General features: G+C 43.0%; 1 protein-coding gene across 1 annotated transcript in view; it reads right to left on the bottom strand.

Annotated features, from left to right (window-relative positions):
• Positions 1–15,683, bottom strand: part of LOC121293847 (germ cell-specific gene 1-like protein) — a 172,143-nt gene extending 156,460 nt beyond the window's left edge. The window contains exons 1-2 of the mRNA XM_041217244.1: positions 15,383–15,683; positions 14,023–14,070 (exon numbers count right to left, since the gene is read on the bottom strand). Of these exons, the coding sequence (XP_041073178.1) occupies positions 14,023–14,070; positions 15,383–15,683 (349 nt within the window). The remainder of the gene's footprint in view (positions 1–14,022; positions 14,071–15,382) is intronic.
• Positions 15,684–20,648: the final 4,965 nt, after the last annotated feature.

The raw sequence follows: 20,648 nt of genomic DNA, 5'->3' as shown, positions 1-20,648 counted from the left end.
TCTACACTGGAGTGCTGCTTTGGGCTGCAGTAGAGTGCTTAAGTTGGAGTTTGGTGACTGAGGGAAATTAAGGGTTAATTTCTATCTAAAGTCTAGTCTTTCTTTAATTTAGTAAACAACTACAAGTTGCTGTTTGGGCTGGAAGAAGGTGAGTTTTAGGTCAGCTTTAAAACAGGGTCTATATTGGCTCTGCTTGCAGCTACAACTAGTTAAGTAGATAGCTGGTTTAAACAGGTTGTCAGAGGCTGGATTCAGAGAATATAAAAACAGCCATCTTACAGTGCTGACTTCGTCAGCACTGGAGTGCTGCCTTGGGCTGCAGTAGAGTGCTTAAGTTGGAGTTTGATGACTGGGGGAGTTCGGTGAGGAGGGAATGGTATGATCCTTTGAGTACCGTGAGTATGGTTGGGTAAGTAATTACTACTTTTATCACTTAACGTTTTTAAGGTCTTATTTTTATGTTCATCATTTGTAAGGGCTATATTCTGTAACATTGAGCAGCAGGGAAGAAGGGCCGTAGAGTAATTGATGTTATTCAATCTTAAGTATCTTCCAAAAGGTTTCTTTTAATTTAAAGGGGTAAATCATGGCAGGAGAGCTCAAAGCCATGGTGTGCTCCTCCTGCTCCATGTGGGAAGCTGGGAACATTTCCAGGCCCTGGGGCCAGCATGTATGCGGGAAGTGTCTCCAGCTGCAGCTCCTGACAGCCCGGGCTTCAGAGCTAGAGTGGCAGCTGAGGACACTATAGAGCGTCTGTGAGGTGGAGAGTATCGTGGATAGCACGTACAGAGATGTGGTCACACCGCAGGCTGAGTCCACAGGCAGGAAGGGAATGGGTGACCACCAGGCAGAGCAAGAGGGCTAGGCAGGCAGTGCAGGATTCTCCTGTGGCTCTTCCACTGAAAAACAGATGTACCACATTGGACACTGTTGAGGGGAATGACCTCTTAGGGGAAAGCAGCAACAGCCACATTTGTTGTACCACAGTTGGCTCTGCTGCACAGGGGAGGAGTAAAAAGTGTGGGAAATGCAATAGTTATAGGGGATTCAATTGTAAGGGGAATAGATAGGCGTTTCTGTGGCCACAAACGAGACTCCAGGATGGTATGTTGCCTCCCTGGTGCTAGGGTCAAGGATGTCTCAGAGCGGCTAGAGGACATTCTGAAGGGGGAGGGTGAACAGCCAGTGGTCGTGGTACACATTGGTACAAATGACATAAAAAGGGATGAGGTCCTAAAAGCAGAGTATAGGGAGTTAGGAAGTAAGTTGAAAAGTAGGACTTCAAAGGTAGTGATCTCAGGATTACTACCAGTGCTACGTGCTAGTCAGATTAGAAATAGCAGGATATATTGGATGAATACGTGGCTGAAGAGATGGTGTGAGGAGGAGGGTTTCAGATTCCTGGGACATTGGGACCAGTTCTGGGGGAGGTGGGACCAGTACAAACTGGACGGGTTACATCTGGGCAGGATCGGGCTGATGTCCTGGGGGAATATTTGCGAGAGTGGTTGTGGATGGTTTATACTCATATGGCAGGGAGGTGGGAACTTATGCAAGGCGTCAGAGGAGGGGGAATCAAGGTCAAGAATAAAAGACAGAAAGGGGAATAAGAAAAGTGATAGGCAGAGAAACCAAGGGCAAGAATCATACAGGGCCTCAGTGAAAACTAGTGGGAACGGGACACATAATGTTAAAAAGACAAGCCTTAAGGCATTGTGCCTAAATGCGAGGAGCATTCACAATCAAGTGGATGAATTAACTGCGCAAATAGATATAAACAGGTATGATATAGTTGGGATTACGGAGACATGGTTGCAGGGTGATCAGGGATGGGAACTGAACATCCAGGGATATTCAGTATTTAGGAAGGACAGACTAAAAGGAAAAGTCGGTGGAGTTGCATTGCTGGTTAAAGGGGAAATTAACGCAATAATGAAGAAGAATATTAGCTCCGACGATGTGGAATCTGTATGGGTAGAGCTGGGGAACACTAAGAGGCAAAAAACATTAGTGGGGGTTGTATATAGACCCCCAAACTGTAGTGGTGATGTTGGGAATGGCATTAAACAGGAAATTAGAGACACATGCAATAAAGGAACATCCGTAATTATGGGTGACTTTAATCTGCATATAGATTGGGCAAATCAATTAAGTAATAATACTGTAGAGGAGGAATTCCTGGAGTGTATACAGGATGGTTATCTGGACCAATACGTTGAAGAACTAACTAAAGAACAGGCCATCCTAGACTGGGTGTTGTGTTTTGAGAAGGGAATAATTGGCAATCTAGTTGTGCAAGGCCCCTTGGGGATGAGCGACCATAATATGATAGAATTCTTCATCAAGATGGAGAGAGACGTAGTTGATTCTGAGACTAGGATCCTGAATCTTAATAAAGGAAACTATGATGGTATGAGGCACAAGTTGGCTATGATGGATTGGGAAACAATACTTAAAGGGATGATGGAGGATAGACAATGGCAAACATTCAAGGAGTGCATGGGTGAACCGCAACAATTGTTTATTCTTATGTGGCGCAATAGTAAAACAGGAAAGGTGGCCAAACCATGGCTTACAAGGGAAATTAGAGATAGTATTAGATGCAAGGAAGAGGTATACAAATTGGCCAGAAAAAACAACAGACCTGAGGATTGGGGGCAGTTTAGAATTCAGCAAAGGAGGACGAAGTGATTGGTTAAGAAGGGGAAAATAGAGTACGAGAGTAAGCTTGCAGGGAACATAAAAACTGACAGTAAAAGTTTCTATAGGTTTGTGAAGAGAAAAAGATTGGTGAAGACAAATGTAGGTCCCTTACAGTCAGAAACAAGGGAATTTATAATGGGGAACAAAGAAATGGCTGACCAATTAAATACATACTTTGGTTCTGTCTTCATAAAGGAGGACACAAATAACATACCAGAAATGTTGGGAACACAAGGTTTGGTGAGAGGGAGGAACTGAAAGAAATCAGTATTAGTAGGAAAATAGTGTTGGGGAAATTGATGGGATTGAAGGCAGATCAATCCCCAGGGCCTGATAATCTACATCCCAGAGTACTTAAGGAAGTGGCCCTAGAAATAGTGGATGCATTGGTGGTCATCTGCTGAGATTCTATAGACTTTGGAACAGTTCCTACGATTAGAGGGTAGCTAATGTAACCCCACTATTTAAATAGGGAGGTAGAGAGAAAACAGGGAATTATAGACCAGTCAGCCTGATATTGGTAGTGGGGAAAATTCTAGAGTTCATTATAAAAGATTTAATAGCAGAGCACTTGGAAAACAGTGGCAGAATCGGACAGAGACAGCATGGATTTACGAAAGGGAAATCACGCTTGACAAATCTACTGGAATTTTTCGAGGATGTAATTCGAAGAGTTGATGAGGGGGAGCCAGTGGATGTGGTTTATTTGGAATTTCAGAAGGCTTTTGACAAAGTTCCACCTAAGAGATTAGGGTATAAAATTAAAGCGCATGGAATTGGGGATAGTGAATTGAGATGGATAGAAAACTAGTTGGCAGACAGGAAACAAAGAGTAGGAATAAACGGGTCTTTTTCGGAATGGCAGGCAGTGACTACTGGGGTACCGCAGGGATCGGTGCTGGGACCCCAGCTATTCACGATATATATTCATGATTTAGATGAGGGAACTAAATGTAACATCTCCAAATTTGCAGATGACACAAAGCTGGGTGGGAGGGTGAACTGTGAGGAGGATGCAGAGACGCTTCAGTGTGATTTGGACAAGCTGAGTGAGTGGGCAAATGCATGGCAGATGCAGTATAATGTGGGTAAATGTGAGGTTATCCAGTTTGGTAGCAAAAACAGGAAGGCAGATTATTAACAAAAACAGAATTACCTGGAAAAACTCAGCAGGTCTGGCAGCATCAGCGGAGAGGAAAAGAGTTGACATTTCGAGTCCTCATGACCCTTCAACAGAACTGAGTGAATATTAGAAGAGGGGTGAAATATAAGCTGGTTTAAGGTGGGGGGTGTGGGGGGGGGGGTGGTGGTGGTGGTGTGGTGGGAGAGAAGTTGGGGGGTGTGGTTGTAGGGACAAGCAAGCAGTGATAGGAGCAGATAATCAAAAGATGTCACAGCCAAAGGAACAAAGAGGCGTTGAAGGTGGTGATATTATCTCAACGAATGGGCTAATTAAGAATGGATGGCAGGGCACTCAAAGTACAGCTCTAGTGGGGGTGGGGTGGAAAGACTAGCAGGGCATAAAAGATTTAAAAATAATGGAAATAGATGGGAAAAGAAAAATCTATATAAATTATTGGAAAAAAACAAAAGGAAGGCAGAAGAAACGGAAAGGTGGTGGGGATGGGGGAGGAACTTCAAGATCTAAAGTTGTTGAATTCAATATTCAGTCCGGAAGGCTGTAAAGTGCCTAGTCGGAAGATGAGGTGCTGTTCCTCCAGTTTGCATTGGGCTTCACTGGAACAATGCAGCAAGCCAAGGACAGACATGTGGGCAAGAGAGCAAGGTGGAGCGTTAAAATGGCAAGCGACAGGGAGGTTTGCAGTGTTCTGCAAAGCGGTCGCCCAGTTTACGTTTGGTCTCTCCAATGTCGAGAAGACCGCATTGGGAGCAACGAACGCTGGAGACTAAGTTGGGGGAAATGCAAGTGAATGGCTATAAGTTGAGAGAGGGGAATGGCAACAAGACCTGGGTGTCCTTATACACCAATCGCTGAAGGTAAACATGCAAGTAGAGCAGGCAGTAAAGAAGGCAAATGGTATGTTGGCCTTCATAATGGGAGGATTCGCGTACAGGAACAGGGATGTCTTGTTGTAATTAAACAGGGCCTTGGTGAGACCACACCTGGAATTTTGTGTGCAGTTTCGGTCTCCTTATCTGAGGAAGGATGTTTTTGCTATAGAGAGTGCAGCGAAGGTTTACCAGACTGATTCCTGGGATGGCGGGACTGACATATGAGGAAAGATTGAGTCAGTTAGGATTATATTCACTGGAGTTCAGAAGAACGAGGAGGGATCTCATAGAAACCTATAAAATTCTAACAGGACTAGACAGGGTAGATGCAGGAAGGATGTTCCCGATGGTGGGGGAGTTCCAAACTAGGGGTCACAGTCTGAGGTTACGGGGTAGACCATTTAAAACTGAGATGAGGAGAAATTTCTTCACCCAGAGCGTGGGGAGCCTGTGGAATTCGCTACCACAGAAAGTAGTTGAGGCTAAAACATTGTCTGTTTTCAAGAAGGAGTTAGATATAACTCTTGAGGCAAAAGGGATCAAAGGATATGGGGAGAAAGTGGGAGCAGGCTATTGAGTTCGATGACCAGCTATGATCATAATGAATGGTGGAGAAGTTTGGAAGGGCCAAATGGCATCCTCCTGCTCCTATTTTCTATGTTTCTATGTTTTCTATGTTTCTATCTAAGGAGATCAAAACTGTGCACAATACTCCAGATGTGGTCACACCAAGGCCCTTAACAGCTGTAGTAAGACATCTTTCCTCCTGTACTCAAGTCCTCTCACAGTGAAGGCCAACATGCCATTTGCTTCCTAACTGCTTGCTGCATCTACATGCTTGCTTTCAGTGACTGGTGTACAAGGATACCCAGGACCCTTTGTACATCAACGTTTCCCAATCTATCACCATTTAGGTAATACTGTGCCATTCTGTTTTCCTTCCAAAGTGGATAACTTCACACTTATCCACGTTATACTGCATCTGCTAAGTATTTGTCCATTCACTCAACTTCTCTAGATCACCTTGAAACTTCTTTACATCCTACTCAGAGCTCAAATTCCCATCTATTTTTGCATTGTCAGCAAACTTGGAAATATTACATTTGGTTCTCTCATCCAAATCATTGATATATATTGTGAATAGACAACTGTGAAACACAATTAACCCAGTCTCAGTTCTTCCTCCTCCATTTTTAATTTCTTGTCTTTCCTCAGAACCCCTCCTATTCCTACAACATTCCTCACTCAAGTAGTTATATTTCCACTCTGTCAATTTTGCTAGCACCAGTAGGTGAACCCTAATGCCCTACTCAAGAGGGTCCCTGATTCTCCAGTAGGCCCACTCACCACCCACAACACGTTGCAGCATTGACCCACTAAGCTACAGTGTCACTACCTATTCCTCCCAGGGCTCCTAGATTTCAACCTTACAATTAATGGATGGAACATCCCAGGTACTCAGTTTTCTGCTGTGTGCTCTAGGCAGGTGTCTGGCATCTCACCCAGATGACACAAAACTCAGAAATGCAGTAAAGTATTAAATAATAGACTTCAGGAGGATATAGACTGGGGAAAGGAGCAACACATGGCAGATGAAATTTAATGCAGGTGAAATGTGAAGTGACACATTTTGCTCAGAATAATGAGGACAGGTAATATTTTCTAAATGGTAGAAATTAAAGGAGCAGCATGAGGAGCAGAGGTACCTGGCGACATATGAAAGCAACTTGTTGAAGGTAGCAGGACAAGTTGAGAAGGCCGTTAAAGGAGCATCATTGATTTTATTAATAGAGTACAGAAGCAAGGAAGCTATGCCAATCCTTTATAAAACACTGGCTGTCCCTCAGTTAGAAAATCATGCCCAAGTCTGGGCACCACACTTTAGGGAGAATGGCAAGTCCTTAGAGAGGGTGCAGAAGAGTGTTTCAGTTATGTGGAGAAACTGCAGAAGTGGTTTATTCTCCTTAGAACATAGAAGATAGAGAGGAGATTTGCTTCAGGCATTCAAAATCATGCAGTGTTTTCAGAGAGTAAATGAGGAGAGACTGTCCAGTGGCAGAAGGGTTGGTGACCAGGTTGAAGATGATTGGCCTTAGAAGCAGAGGCAGAATGAAGAAACATTTCTTGCATAATGAGTTGGTGTGATCTGGAGTTCACAGCCTAAAGGATGATGGAAACATATTCAATAGTAACTTTCATAAGAGAATGAGGTAAATACTTTGAAGGGAAATAAATTATTGCACCATGGGGAAAGAGTAAAAGAATGGGACTAATTGGATAGTTCAAAAAAAGAGCCAGTATGAGCACAAAGGGTCAGATAGACTCCTTCCGTGCTGTATCTATTCTACAATGGTCAATGGGGGTTAGCCTCAGCTGAGGCTGGTGGTGAGCCTCCAAATGATGTCGACTATATCTTAAATTTCCACAAGGGCATTCTACTGGAACCCTGGCAGATTCTGATCGCCACACCCTCCCCACCTCTTTCCAATTACAGCTCCTCCAGCATTAATCAGATCAGGGTCCTAATTTGCTCATACCTGGGTTCTTAATACACTAACTGTATGGGGTGAGTCATTGCTGAGAAATTCCAAATGTATCATTTTTTCTTAATTGCAACCCTATCTATTTTCTGCAAGTGTCATCTAATGTTACGCAGTCTAGTACAGCACACTGCTGCTATCATAGGACATTGATGCATGGTGCTGTAACTCCTGTAAATGACCATTTTCCTGTCAGCTGGGATGATGAAATCAAGTAACCTTTAAGGCAGTGATCAAATCTACAGGGTAATGATGACAAACTCCCAGTTTATAAAGCATCCCAAACTTCAGAAATATATGCAACTTAAATATTGGTTTGCATACTTGTCTGAGCATGGACAGAATGTGACAGTGAATCAAATTGCATGCACTCTGCTCTGCTGGTTGATGATCATCAAAATCTATGCCTTGTATAGTAGTTTTATAACTGTACATGAGCATCTTTTAGCCTCTGTATAATAGATTAGGGGAGCTCCCATGGTTCTGTTTCTCATTTATTTCTTGTCACTTGATAGTTCCCCATTATTGAAGACCCTGCAGCAGAAGCAACTCATATACCAGCCTCAATTTTTGACCCTCTCCAAGAGTCAGTCTCTTCAGGTATAAGTTAGCAAGAAGGAAGGGGTGAGGGCCCAGTCAGCAATCAGGAAACTTAAGAATAGTTACTGCACCTACCAGTGCCAGGGAAAGATAGAGAGTTATCTCGGTCTAGTCTCGTAACAATCCAGCTTTAGTGATTAGAGCTAATTGGCACAATCAAATTGGGAACTGTTGAATTAAATGCAGGGAATGTGAGGACTGACAGATATAAAAGTGGTAGTGATATCAAGCAGTAACATTGGGGAACAGAGAAATAAGGAAAAATGGGGAAAAACACTTAGATGAAGAGTAAAGGGGGACATAACTAATCTCCCAGAGAGAAATAGCATTGTGATTCATACAATCTGCGTCAGCTTCACAGACAATTGCATGACATGACTGAAATTGCAAAAAAACACAGATTAAATATGTCTTTCTAGTCCTGTGTGAAGAGTAGGCTTTGAATTATTAGATTTTAAACGTAACTGATGATCAGGCTCAGCAGGCTACCTTTAATGACTGGTCTTGCTCACAGGCACAAATTAGAATGAGGAGATTAATTTTTCAATGGAATAAGGTGGCCATGGATGATTCAGCAGGTGTTCTGCTGAAATAGGGTTAGAGAGATAATTTCAGCAAAGGGAGTGCTTTGCTTAGTGTGAGGTCTCCTACTTCCTTTGCAATAATCCTGAATCATGCACTGTTGTCATAAATAAATGTCTTAAAGGGATCTAATTTTTGCAGTCTCTCAGTTAAACACGATTCTTCTGCTTTTCCCTGCTGTTGACTGTTATGAGTTTGGTTCAAAGTTGTTCTCAGGATCTGCTCTGTTCTGTCCACAAACTTCTGAATTTTAAATTAGTTTGTGAATCAACAGCCTTTTATCAGGGAATAATTCATTATTGACTGGTTAATTTTACTCAATCATGTCTAAACCATCTGTAATAAATTGTCTGCAGCAACCTAGTGCGACTGTATAGTAATCTTGGCACTGTAAACATTTAGCTCATATTGTGCTCACATAAAAAAAGTGTTGTGATTCTCTTTAGTTGAAAGAAATCAGAGATTGGCTGTACTTTTTTATTTTCTTCTCTTGCTAATTAAGAGCAGAAGTGATGAAAACTTTTATGAATGGAGTCTGGAAGAGTAATGGACTATTCAGCCCTATTTAGGCTGATCTGATCATCCTTACCCTTATAAGTATTAGTCATAGCACTTTCACCTCTGAACCAGAAGTACATAATCGAGGCTGACACTTCAGTGCAGGACTGACGGATTGCTGCACTGTTAGAGGTATCGCCTTTTGACTTCCTGTCCGGCCTCTTCTGTAAAAGATGCTGTGGCACTATTTGAAGAAGAGTATGTGAATTCTCCTGATATCTTGGCCAATATTTATCCCTCAAACAATATCACAAAAATGAATTATCTGGTTATCGTCTCAGTGCTGTTTGTGGGATCTTACTATGCGCATATTGATTGCCACATTTCCCTGTATTACAACAGCGACTACATTTTTGAAATACTTCATTGGCTGTCAAGTGCTTGCGATGCCCTGAGATCATGAAAAATGCTTTAAAAGTTATGTCTTTTTTCTGTGTTTTTTTTAATAAGTCAATTAGGCTGTCGAAATGCAAGTTTTTTTGTTCTTTCAAAAATAGTTTTAGTCTTATGGAAAAATGAGATCACGTAAGGCCAGCTATAGTCACAAAGCCTGCAAAACCATAGTCAATGGTGTACGGCAGAGTAGAGAAGGAACTAATGGTACGGATGAAGTATTTCAAAAATGTACGGATGAACATAGCTTCCCTCTCGTAAAGCAGAAGAGAAAAGACACTGCAGGATATTACAAAGGCAATACATTGAATCTTACAAACAAGGAACTTGCACAAATACCCTTGCTTCATGCACACTCCAGTAGCCTATTCCTTAACATCTGAAAAGTAGCTTCCTTGTAAGAGTGCCATCTGCTCGTTGTGTGTGTTAGGAAATTCAGAAGATGTCTGACCTTGGATTAATTAGCAAAGTAAGCTATTTCAGTTAATGTCATAACTATATTATATAGCAATGTTAGCAGTACAGCCATTTTAACATAAAGGAAATTTGAATGCGCATAGAGTCATTACATTCAATCCATCGAGTCCAACCCAGCTTTTTATAGAGCCATCCAGTCAGTCCCCCTCCCCTATGCTATCCCTGTAGCCTGCAAATTTAATTCCCTCAAGTGTCTATCCAATTTCCTTTTGAAATAACTGATCATCTCTGCTTCCACCACTCTTCTAGTCAGCAGGTTCCAGGTTATTACTGCTTGCTGTGTAAGAAAATTCTTCCTCACATCCCTCTCCAAAACCTTAAATCTGTGTTCCTTAGCCCCTGTACCATCAGTTAGTGGGAATAGCTTTTCTTTGTTTACTTTATCGAAAGCTGTATAATCTCATAAACCTTTATCAGATCTCCCCTTAACCTCCTTCACTTCAAGGAGAATAACCCCAAAATGGCCAAAGAAATAGCTTTTAAGGGACATCTTAAAGGAGGTAAGAGAGGAAGAGAAGCCAAGAGGTTATAGGGGGGACTTCAGCTATGCACATGAAGGCACAGCCATCAATGGTGGTGTGATGGAAGTTGTGGATGTGCAAGAGGCCAGAATGAATTAGTGAAGAGATCTCAGATTTGGAGGTTATAAAGAGGGGTAAGGTCATAGACGGTTTTGCAAAGGAGGATTAGAATTTTAAACTCATGTGGCTGGCATGAGGCCTAGTGAGAGAAACACCCAGAGAGAGGGAAGCGGTCCTTTTAGAAATGGTACAGAAGGAACATGTTAGACAAGAAACAGGGAAAATTACAGCAATTATCAATGGGGGGCTGGAAGAAAGACAGGAAGAGCTGTGCAGGAATGGTATCTGGAGAATAGATACAAGGAGCTCACAGCTTAGAAGGCAGAATATGGAAAGTAAATAAATCATATTGGACTTTGTAGTTGAGTTGTCATAAAATGAAGAAGCTACATGATATACAATTTAGTACATGGTTCACAAAGAAACCATTTCAGTAGAAGGAGAATCCAGATCCATCGGACAGGTTAGATGGAAAAACTCTGGGGGATACAATGACCAAAAAGGCAATGAGTGGGTTAATGTGAGAAAACGGATAAGAAACCAGGTAATAAAATATTGGGACTGGCATCAGAAAACTGACTCCATGCCTGAGCCTTAGGGCTGACTGGGCAGCTGTGGATACTTGAGTGGAATGTGAGTGATAGCTTCTGTCTTTAGATAGAATGCTAAACAAACATGCATATATTGGTCTAAGTAAGGAAATGGAGGGCAGTTTGCCAGTCATGATGAGTTCCAGCTATTACTTCGGAAATACAGGAGGCATTTACTTCACAAGCCGTATTCCAGCGCTGCCAACTCCTGACATGCAGATCTCACAGGGTCCAGCAGAAGCCCCAAAGTCTCCAGCAGATGTGGATAAAGCCGGGTGGAGCCACATTGAAGGACATTGATAGAAGTAGCAGAGCACTGAATCCAATGGAAAAGATTAGAAGAGCTCCTGGGCACCTGTTAAATACTAGTTGAGAAGAAGAAATGGTAGGGTGGGATCCGGGCTATACGTAAACAGACAGCAGGTAAGAGGAAGCAATCAGGTCAAGCATGCAGCAATAGAAAGGAGAATATGTTAATTAGACAGCATGGCGTGGCAATCAGATAGGGAAATTAAGGGGCAGAGGTAGAATCAGATACCTGACCATCAAAAGCATTTCAAATAACCATAGGTAAACTGCAGGCACTGGTCGCAACTGATAATTCCAGTCCTGTACAAATCATCAAGATAGGCTAACACTGATAGGCTAAATCAACATGGGAAAATCTACATTGAATTTGCACTGCATATTTGCAATGAATTTGTAACAACGTGCATAACTGGTTCATTAAAGACTGATTTGGCACCTGGTAAACAAATTAAGACAACTGTTAAAAGGATAGCCAGGAGAAATTCTTACAAATGCATTATATTAGTCATTGATGTTGGACAGTATGATTTCCCTAAAGCATGATACCATACAGACAGAATCTGTTTCTGATTTTAGCACCATTCAGCTGTATGGAAGCTTGTGAGAGCTCACTTGCTCCCGAGAGCTTTTTTGCAAGTTACATTGTCTCCCGAACACAGCAGAGAAGTGCTGTGACTCACCATAATTGTTGACCTACCCTCCATTTCTTCAGTGAGTTAGAGGCGTTTACAAATCCATTTGTTGTTCAGCTTTGAGATAGAAGCAGTTGCTTAGTTTGAAAACTCATCATTCCTCACAGTCACTTTTCCCATAAGCAAATTGTCCACTTTAAGCTAAAACATTCATCAGCAGCATCTTTTCAGTTTTTCTTTTCAAGTGATACATTGATATCGTTTAGGTTGTTTGGTGGAATAAACAGTTTTGGTCCTGAAGGAAGCAATGGAACATGCAGTGCTTTATTCCTGCCTCAAATGTAATATGCTGCATAAAGAAATGACTTGAATTCATTCAGCACGTTTCCACCTTCGTAGCACATTCCATATAGTGGCCAGCTAATGATGTACTTAAGGTGAACAGACACTTTCGTTATGTTGGGAGAAGCAGTAACCAATTTTCATACAGTGAGGTTCCACAAGTACTAATGAGATGAATGGCTTTTTAATATAGGGATGACAATTGAATGATAGATATTGGCCAGGACACCAGGAGGAACTCCCCTGCTCTTCTTCAAATCCTGCCATAGCATCTTTTACAGCCTCTTGAGAACAGATAGGGTCTTGGTTTAAAGTTACTAACAAAAGGCAACTCTCTCAGTGCTGTACTGAAGTGCCAGCCTAGATTGTGCCTCCAAGTCTCTGCATGACTTTCTGACTCAAGAGACAAGAATGTCACCAAGACTGACACTTGAGGAATTATGCTGCCTGAATATTAGCATACAAATGCTTAATCTTTTTTATTCATTCATGGGATGTGGGCGTCGTTGGCTAGGCCAGCATTTATTGTCCATCCCTAATTGCCCTTGTTCAGAAGACATTTAAGAGCCAGTCACATTGTTGTGTGTCTGGAGTCACATGGAGGCAGACCAAGTAAGATCAGCAGGTTTCCTTCCCTAAAGGACATTAGTGAACCAGATGGGTTTTTACAACAGTTGACAATGGTTTCCTGGTCATCATTAGACCTTTGCTTCCAGAGTTTTTTTTTATTGAATTCAAATTCCACCGTCTGCTGTGGCAGGATTCAAACCCAGGTCCCCAGACCATTACCCTGGGTCACTGGTCCAGCGACAATACTACAATGCCATCGCACCCACCCCCCCCACTCCCCCCCCCCCCCCACTCCCCCACCCCCGCCCCACCAATATCTTCCAACGAAATTGTTTAGTCCACTATTTTAATTCATTAACCCATATAAAGTTACAACTTAGTGTCTCCACTAAAATATAGGAGCAAAGAACTTTGCACAAATACATTAAATATTAAATGTGCAACTTTACTTAGCATAAATTCAAGGTTTAAATCTAATGGGTCAACTTATGAATTTGTGTCCTTGATGTGGAGCTTTGCCCATCAGAAGCTCAATAGGAATTTGGAAAATTATTGAAGGACAGGTGCTCCAATTCCTGATTTGCATCCCTGGAGCTAAATCACCCCCCGAATTCCTGAGTTGGGCGTACTCTGCACTGGAGTGTGGATTTGTTTAATTTAAAAAAGTCATTCTTGGAATGCTGGCATCACTGGCAAAGCTGGCATTTATTGTCCTTCCCCAGTTGCCCTCCAGAAGGTGGTGATGAGCCTTCTTTTGGCTGCTGGTGTGATTCATTTGGTGAAGGTACATTCACAGGGCAGTTAGGTAGGATGTTCCAGGATTCTGAGCCAGCAATGATAAACGAATGGAGATATGTGTTCAAGTTGGGGTGGTATTGGAGTTAGTGGGGAACTTGGGGGTGATGGTGCCCTTATTCACCTGTTGCCCTTGTCCTTCTAGATAATGCAGGCTGAAGGTTTAGGAGATATTGGGATGATTAGACATCTCTGTAACTAGAGGTAGGCCTGCACGATTATGAGACATTTTGAAAGGTAATGGGTCACAATAATTAGCAAGACAATAGCAATGACAGATGCCGCTACTACAGGTTCTGTGAAAAGTAATAAAGTAATACATTCACTCCAAACTAACCTCGTTCAGCAGGCGGCGTAAGATGGATAAAACTTCGGCATTTTTCCCCTGTGGAGCAACATAAAACAAAAAAGTGAATAAAAATTAAACGACACAAAGCACAAGGAATCGTTTGGAAATGTAGAACAGGCACGAACGGCTAACAGCATTTCTTCTTATCGAAAAAGACGGAAATAGAGATTTCTAGGTATTCTGCATCAACAGATGCTGCCTCATTCCAGGGAAAGCATGGAGGAAAATGGGAGCTTTCCAGCTGAACTGAAAACTATTAGCAGGAGCAAAAGTTAAATCAAATGCTGGAAACGCAATGTCACCCTTACATAGGACAACGACAATCATTTCAGCAGCGCAAGCAACCGCTGTCTGATTGCAGGGAACTTATGTTCTCAAAACGAAATATTGTGCTGTGTCTTTGCGTTTTATTTTGTCCATTCCTCCAGTAACTAGATAATGTTATCAGAGTAGGTCTCATTCCTCCCCCCCCCCCCTTCCCTGTTACTACACCCGGTGCAATAGGAGCTGTGAGAGGAGGCGAGTTCCCCTCAGCCCCGTCACATGCAATCGCCAGGACTGCACCACCACCCCCGCACCCTCCCCCCCCCCGGGCTTCTGAGTCTTCTCTTGTTGCTTTGAGCTTTGCCAATGATAGATTCTGCACCTCTCAGAGGTCTGCCTGAACACTTTGGACCTCTCCAACAAAAATGTACCGTGTTTGCGGAAAAGGTCATGCGAATTTCTCATTCCCCTTTTCTGTCCTCATATCTACATATGGACAGGTCAGGGCGCCGCTCCTGTGTCCCTCATATATATACACACATATATAGAGAGAGAGCGAGAAAACTAAAATGTAGAGAGTAAGCGAGTAAAATGAAAATAAAACTTTCAAGTAACACTTTGGTTGGGGTCTGTGGGTTCATTGGTTCTCGAATGCGGCTGAAGCAGCTCTTTCTGGGTCCAGTTCCAGACCTGCCGGCCGCCCGGAAGCTAAACAAACAAACACGCAGCCTCCACATCAAAGGGCAACTAACGGAGGGAAACTCTAACCTCGGAAATCATCAGGAAATTATCGTTTGTCAACTTCACACGTAGACAGAGTTGCCCCAATAATAAATATTGGTAGATTTGCAGATGTCTACCTATCTGTAGATATATATATATATGTATGTATATATGTATGAGAGGGACACATGGTTAATGGATAGATACGTTGAAGAAGATAAACAAATGGATACAGACAGACATCGGGAGAGAGAGAGAGACATTATATACACACACACACACACACACACACTGACGCACTGTTATACAGATAGACAAATAGATTAGTCCATTTTAAAAAGCTACCTAAAGCTTAACTAACCTTCCCCGCTGATGTTTTCTTCACAGGAGAACCAGATACCGGCGTGAAAATAACAAATCACATATTTATCATCCCCCGTCTCCCAGCTATACCGGACCACGCTGCTGTCGTTATTGTCCGGACTGTTATACTCGATACAGTTGCTCTGTTTTCCCTTTACGTTGGTTTTACAGAAAGGTTTCACTACTTTCCTGGTGCCTTCGCACCAGTAGCTGGTACTGAAGGCGGTGACACAGAAGACCAGGGCTATAAAGTTGAGAGTAAGAGCGAGGGATGCCCTGTGTCTTCTGTCGATTCCCATTTTAACGGAGCGAGTGAGGTCGGAGAGAGTGAGGGCACCGACATTAATCCGCGCTGCAGCTCTTAAATGTCCAAAGCTGTTTTGCCAGCTCCCCCCAGCCCATGTTTCACCATGGAGCCCATCCTTGGGTGTTCACGCTCTCGGTTGCTCCCTGGTCCATTCTGTGCCTGTTGTGTCTGAAAGCGGGGGTGCGGTTGTCACAGAGACAGGAGGGAGCACTTCATCCCTCGGAACTCCAGCAATGTTATCTCTCTCTCTCTCTCTGTGTGATCTTCGCGGGTAAGTCAAGCCAATCACACGCGGTTCATTCATCGCAATGAGACAAGGCAGGGCAGGCTCCTACCCACCAGTCCCCCTGAATCCTGTCCTCGTGCAACAGATTTCCGTCCCTCTCTCATGGTTGATCAGGAATTAAAATTGATCAGAACATTAAAGGAATAAATCACCTGTTCTACAGCGGAAAAGCAAACTGCTTCCCGGTGACTACTTCTAACTCGATTTTCAATTGTCGAGGCAGCTCAAATCACGAGCAAGTGGGCACCGCGTTTGGAAATCGGGTAAAATATCGCAGCAGATATGAGAACTGTCACATGCCCAGTAATAGACGTTGACCAGAATTAACAGGCCTGAATAGACAATGTTGGGGAATTCCATTTCTACCACAAATTAATGTTTGTATCTGGGGTTGGGAAGGTGTTAATGGTGTGTTCTGTATTCGGGCAGGTAGCACACAGCTGGGCGGGATACTGAAGAACTGGCGAGTTTCACTTTCGACACTGGGTAGTGCTATTCACCAAGGAGGAAGATTATCTTACCAGCGCTCTTGTGTTGGCCACACTGTGAAAGTAAGCACAAGATTTACCATGCTGCTTGCTTCAGGCAACACGGTAGAAGTTTTCTGAAAGATGCAATACATAGGATTTACACAGAGGCCCAGCAGGTCTCTGCCATGTTTATAATCCAGGACCCCCCTCCCATGCTAATACATCTCACTCTGTCAGTGTACCCTTCCATTCCTTTCTCCCCCGTGTACTTATCTAGCTGCCCCTTACAAACAGCTCTGGTTTTACTTCAACTACTCCTTGTGGTAGTGAGTTCCACTTTCTAACTACTCTCTGGCAAGGGACATTCCACCCGAATTCCTTATTGGATTTCTTAGTGACTTCGGGATAAGGATTGGCTCTAGAGGCTGGATCGGTCAGGCTGGGATGTGAAGTGGGGCTCGTCGCATGTCGCCCTGGACAAAGCTCCACTTTCTGGGGTACTAGCAAGTGTGGAAACACATTGTGCCCTTCCTATTGATCCTGTTGAGCAGGTGAGTCACCTCTGCTGGTGCCTAACAGCTGAGGCAAGCTAAACTGGAGTTGCCTGGATGATGAAAGAGATAGAGAGTAAAATGAAGCAGAAAAAGTGTATGTATCACAGATGTCAGTGTTGATGTTACAAATGAGAAACGGACTGAATGTAGAAAGCTCAGAGCCAAAGTGGAGAAGGAAATAAGAAAGGTAAAGTGAGTGAATGAGAAGAGGTTGGCAGTTAACATAAAAGGGAATCCAAAAGTCTTCTATAAGCTTATAGTAAAAAGAGCTGATTAGTGAACAAAAAGAGGAGCTACACCTGGAGGCAGAGGGCATGGCTGTGGTACTAAATGAGTACCTTGCACTTGTCTTTTCCAAGGAAGACGACACAGTCAAAGCCATAGTGAAGGACGAGGCGGTTGAGACACTGAATGGGTTAAAAATTGATAAAGAGGAGGTATTAGAAAGGCTGTCTGTACTAAATGTCGAAAAGCCACCAGGACTGAATCAGATGTACCAAGGATACTCAGGGAAATAAGGGAAGAATTTGTAGAGGCCATAATCTCCCAATCTTCCTGAGATACCGGCATGGTGCTAGAGGACTGGAGAATTGCAAATATGACACCCTTGTTCAAAAAGGGTGTAAGGATAAACCCAGGTTAGTCACTTTAACCTTGGTGGTTTTAGAAGTAATAATTTGGGACAAAAGCCACTGGACAAATGTGGATTAATTAAGAAAAGTAAGCAAGGATTTGTTCAGGGCAAATAGTCTTTAACTGAATTGATTGTTTTGGTGACCTAACAAAGAGGGTGGCTAGGGGTAACATGGTTGATGTGGAGTACATGGACTTACAAATGGTGTTTGATAAAGTACCACATAATAGGCTTGCCAGCGATTTTGTAGCCCATGGAATTAAAGGGACAGTGGCAGCATGGCTATGAAGTTGACGGAGTGACAGGAAACAGCCTAGTGGCGACCAGTTGTTTATCAGGCTCAAGGAAGGTTTAGAATAGTGTTCTCCATGTGTCAATACTAGGACTGCTGCTTTTCTTCATCTATATTAATGACCTAGACTTGGTGTATGGGGCACAATTTCAAAATCTGCAGATGACACAAAGAGGAAAGTGATAGACTTGATGAGAACATAGCTTGACAGGTGGCAGATGTAACTTAGTGCAGAGAAGTGAAGTGAAACGTTTTGGTAGGAATAACAAGGAGAAATAATATAATATAAAGAATATAGTTCTAAAGGGCATGCAGGAACAGAGGGACCTGATGGTATTTGTGCACAAATCATTGAAGGCAGTAGGGCAGGATTAATTATATACCATAGGTGTCAACATCCAAGTTGACTTTTGAAGCCTTGAAAAATCCCTCCAAAAGCAGGAGTCGACTTATGTGCCAAGTATGAGAGTGAAGCACCACCGTTGGCGTGGGTGGTCGCCATTTTGAAACGTCTTCTGTTTCCAATGCAAAGGGTGGGTATGCCCCTTCGCAGCACAGCCTGTACTGCCTGCTTGATCCCTTAGGCCCAGTTATAAGGTAACCATGCACTTGTGGGGAGAAAAACTCAGGCTGACTACTACTATAAGTATAGCATGTTGAGGCTAAAAAGAGGGTCAACTTGTACACTGAATACATGTAAAAATGTGCCTTTTGGGGCTGGAAAAATGGGGTTGTCTTAACCGCCGGGTTGACTTACACACAACAAGTTATGGTAATTTTTTATTTTATTCATTCATGGGGTGTGGGCCTCACTGGCTGGGCCAGAATTTATTGCCTATCCCTAGTTGCCCTTGCGAACATGGGGAGTCAGGAGGTGAGTTACTCGTCGCACGATTCTTAGCCACTGACCTGCTCTTGTAGCCACGGTATTTATATGGCTAGTTCAGTTCAGTTCCTGGTCGATGGTAACCCCCAGGATGTTGATAGTGAGGGATTCAGAGATAATAATACAATTGAATGTCAAGGGGCAAAGGTTAGATTCTCTCTTGCTGGAGATGGTCATTGCCCGGTACTTGTGTGGCGCGAATATTACTTGCCACTTGTCAGCCCAAACCTGGATATTGTCCAGGTATTGCTGCATTCAGATATAAACTGCTTAAGTATTTGAGGAGCCATGAGTGGTGCTAAACATTGTGTAAGCATCAGCGAACATCCCCACTTCTGACCTTATGATGGAAGGAAGGTCATTGATGAAGCAACTGAAGATGGTTGGGTCGAGTACACTACCCTGAGGAACTCATGCAGCAATGTCCTGGAGCTGGGATGACTGACCTCCAACAACCACAACCATCTTCATTTGTGCTAGGTATGACTCCAACCATTGCAGAGATTTCCCCCTGATTCCCATTGACTCCTGTTTTGTTAGGGCCCCTTGATACCACACTTGGTCAAACTGTCAAGGGCAATCACTCTCATCTCACTTCAGGAGTTCACCTCTTTTGTCCATGTTTGAACCAGGGCTATAATGAGGTGAGGAGCTGACCCTGGCAGAACCCAAACTGGGTGTCAGTGAGCAGGTTATTGCTAAACAAGTGCCGCTTGATAGCACTATTGATGACCCCTTCCATCACTTTACTGATGATGGAGAGTAGGCTGATGAAGCAGAAAAAGTGTATGTACCACAGATATCGGTGTTGATGTTACAAGTTAGAAACAGACTGAATCTAGAAAGCTCAGAGCCAAAGTGGAGAAGGAAATAAGAAAGGTAAAGTGAGTGGATGAGAAGAGACTGGCAGTTAACATAAAAGGGAATCCAAAAGTCTTCTATTAGCATATACATAGCAAAAAGAGCTGATTAGTGAACAAAAAGAGGAGCTACACCTGGAGGCAAAGGGCATGGCTGTGGTACTAAATGAGTAATTGGCCGGGTTGAATTTGTCCTGCTTTTTGTGTACAGGATATACCTGGGCAATTTTCCACATAGCCGGGTAGATGCCAGTGTTGTAGTTGTATTGGAACAGCTTGTTTAGGAGTTTGACAAGTTCTGGATTACAAGTCTTCAATGCTATTGCTGGAACATTGTGAGGGCCCATAGCCTTTGCACTATCTATTGCCTTCAGCTATTTCTTGATATCACATGGAGTGAACCAAATTGGCTGAAGACTGGCATCTGTGATGCTGGGGACCTCCGGAGAAGGCTGAGATGAATCATCCACTCAGTACTTCTGGCTGAAGACTGATACTGAGGGAGTATTGTACTATTACAGATAATACGGTGGGCTGAAGGGCCTCTTTCCATGAAGCCATGAGTGTTAAACCAATGTTCTCGGTCTCCTCAGGTGAATGTAAGCTATTCTGTGGCACTAATTAAAGAAGAGCAGGGAGTTTTCCCAGTCCCTTGGTCAACATTCATCCCTCACCCAACAACACCCAAAATAGATTAACTGTATCGTGTTATGTGCTATTTTTGGGATCTTGCTTTATGAATTGGCTGTTGAATTTTGCCTTCAAAATGATAGATAAAGTTCAGCAAATTAATTGGGAAGATATTTGGTATGTTCTGATGATATGATAAGCTATCATTTAAATGGCATTCTTTGAGGGGCTGTTCATTTGAAATTCAGTTCCAGTACCCTGATGTAACTCCAAACTCCTGCAATCTAGGTAAAAGCAAAATACTGCGGATGCAGGAAATCAGATGAAGAGTCATACGGACTTGAA

This window comes from Carcharodon carcharias, chromosome 22, assembly GCF_017639515.1.
Source record: "Carcharodon carcharias isolate sCarCar2 chromosome 22, sCarCar2.pri, whole genome shotgun sequence".
NCBI lineage: Eukaryota > Metazoa > Chordata > Chondrichthyes > Lamniformes > Lamnidae > Carcharodon > Carcharodon carcharias.
The sequence above is the reverse complement of the archived record's forward strand: the minus strand, read 5'-3'. Positions and strand labels throughout refer to the sequence as shown.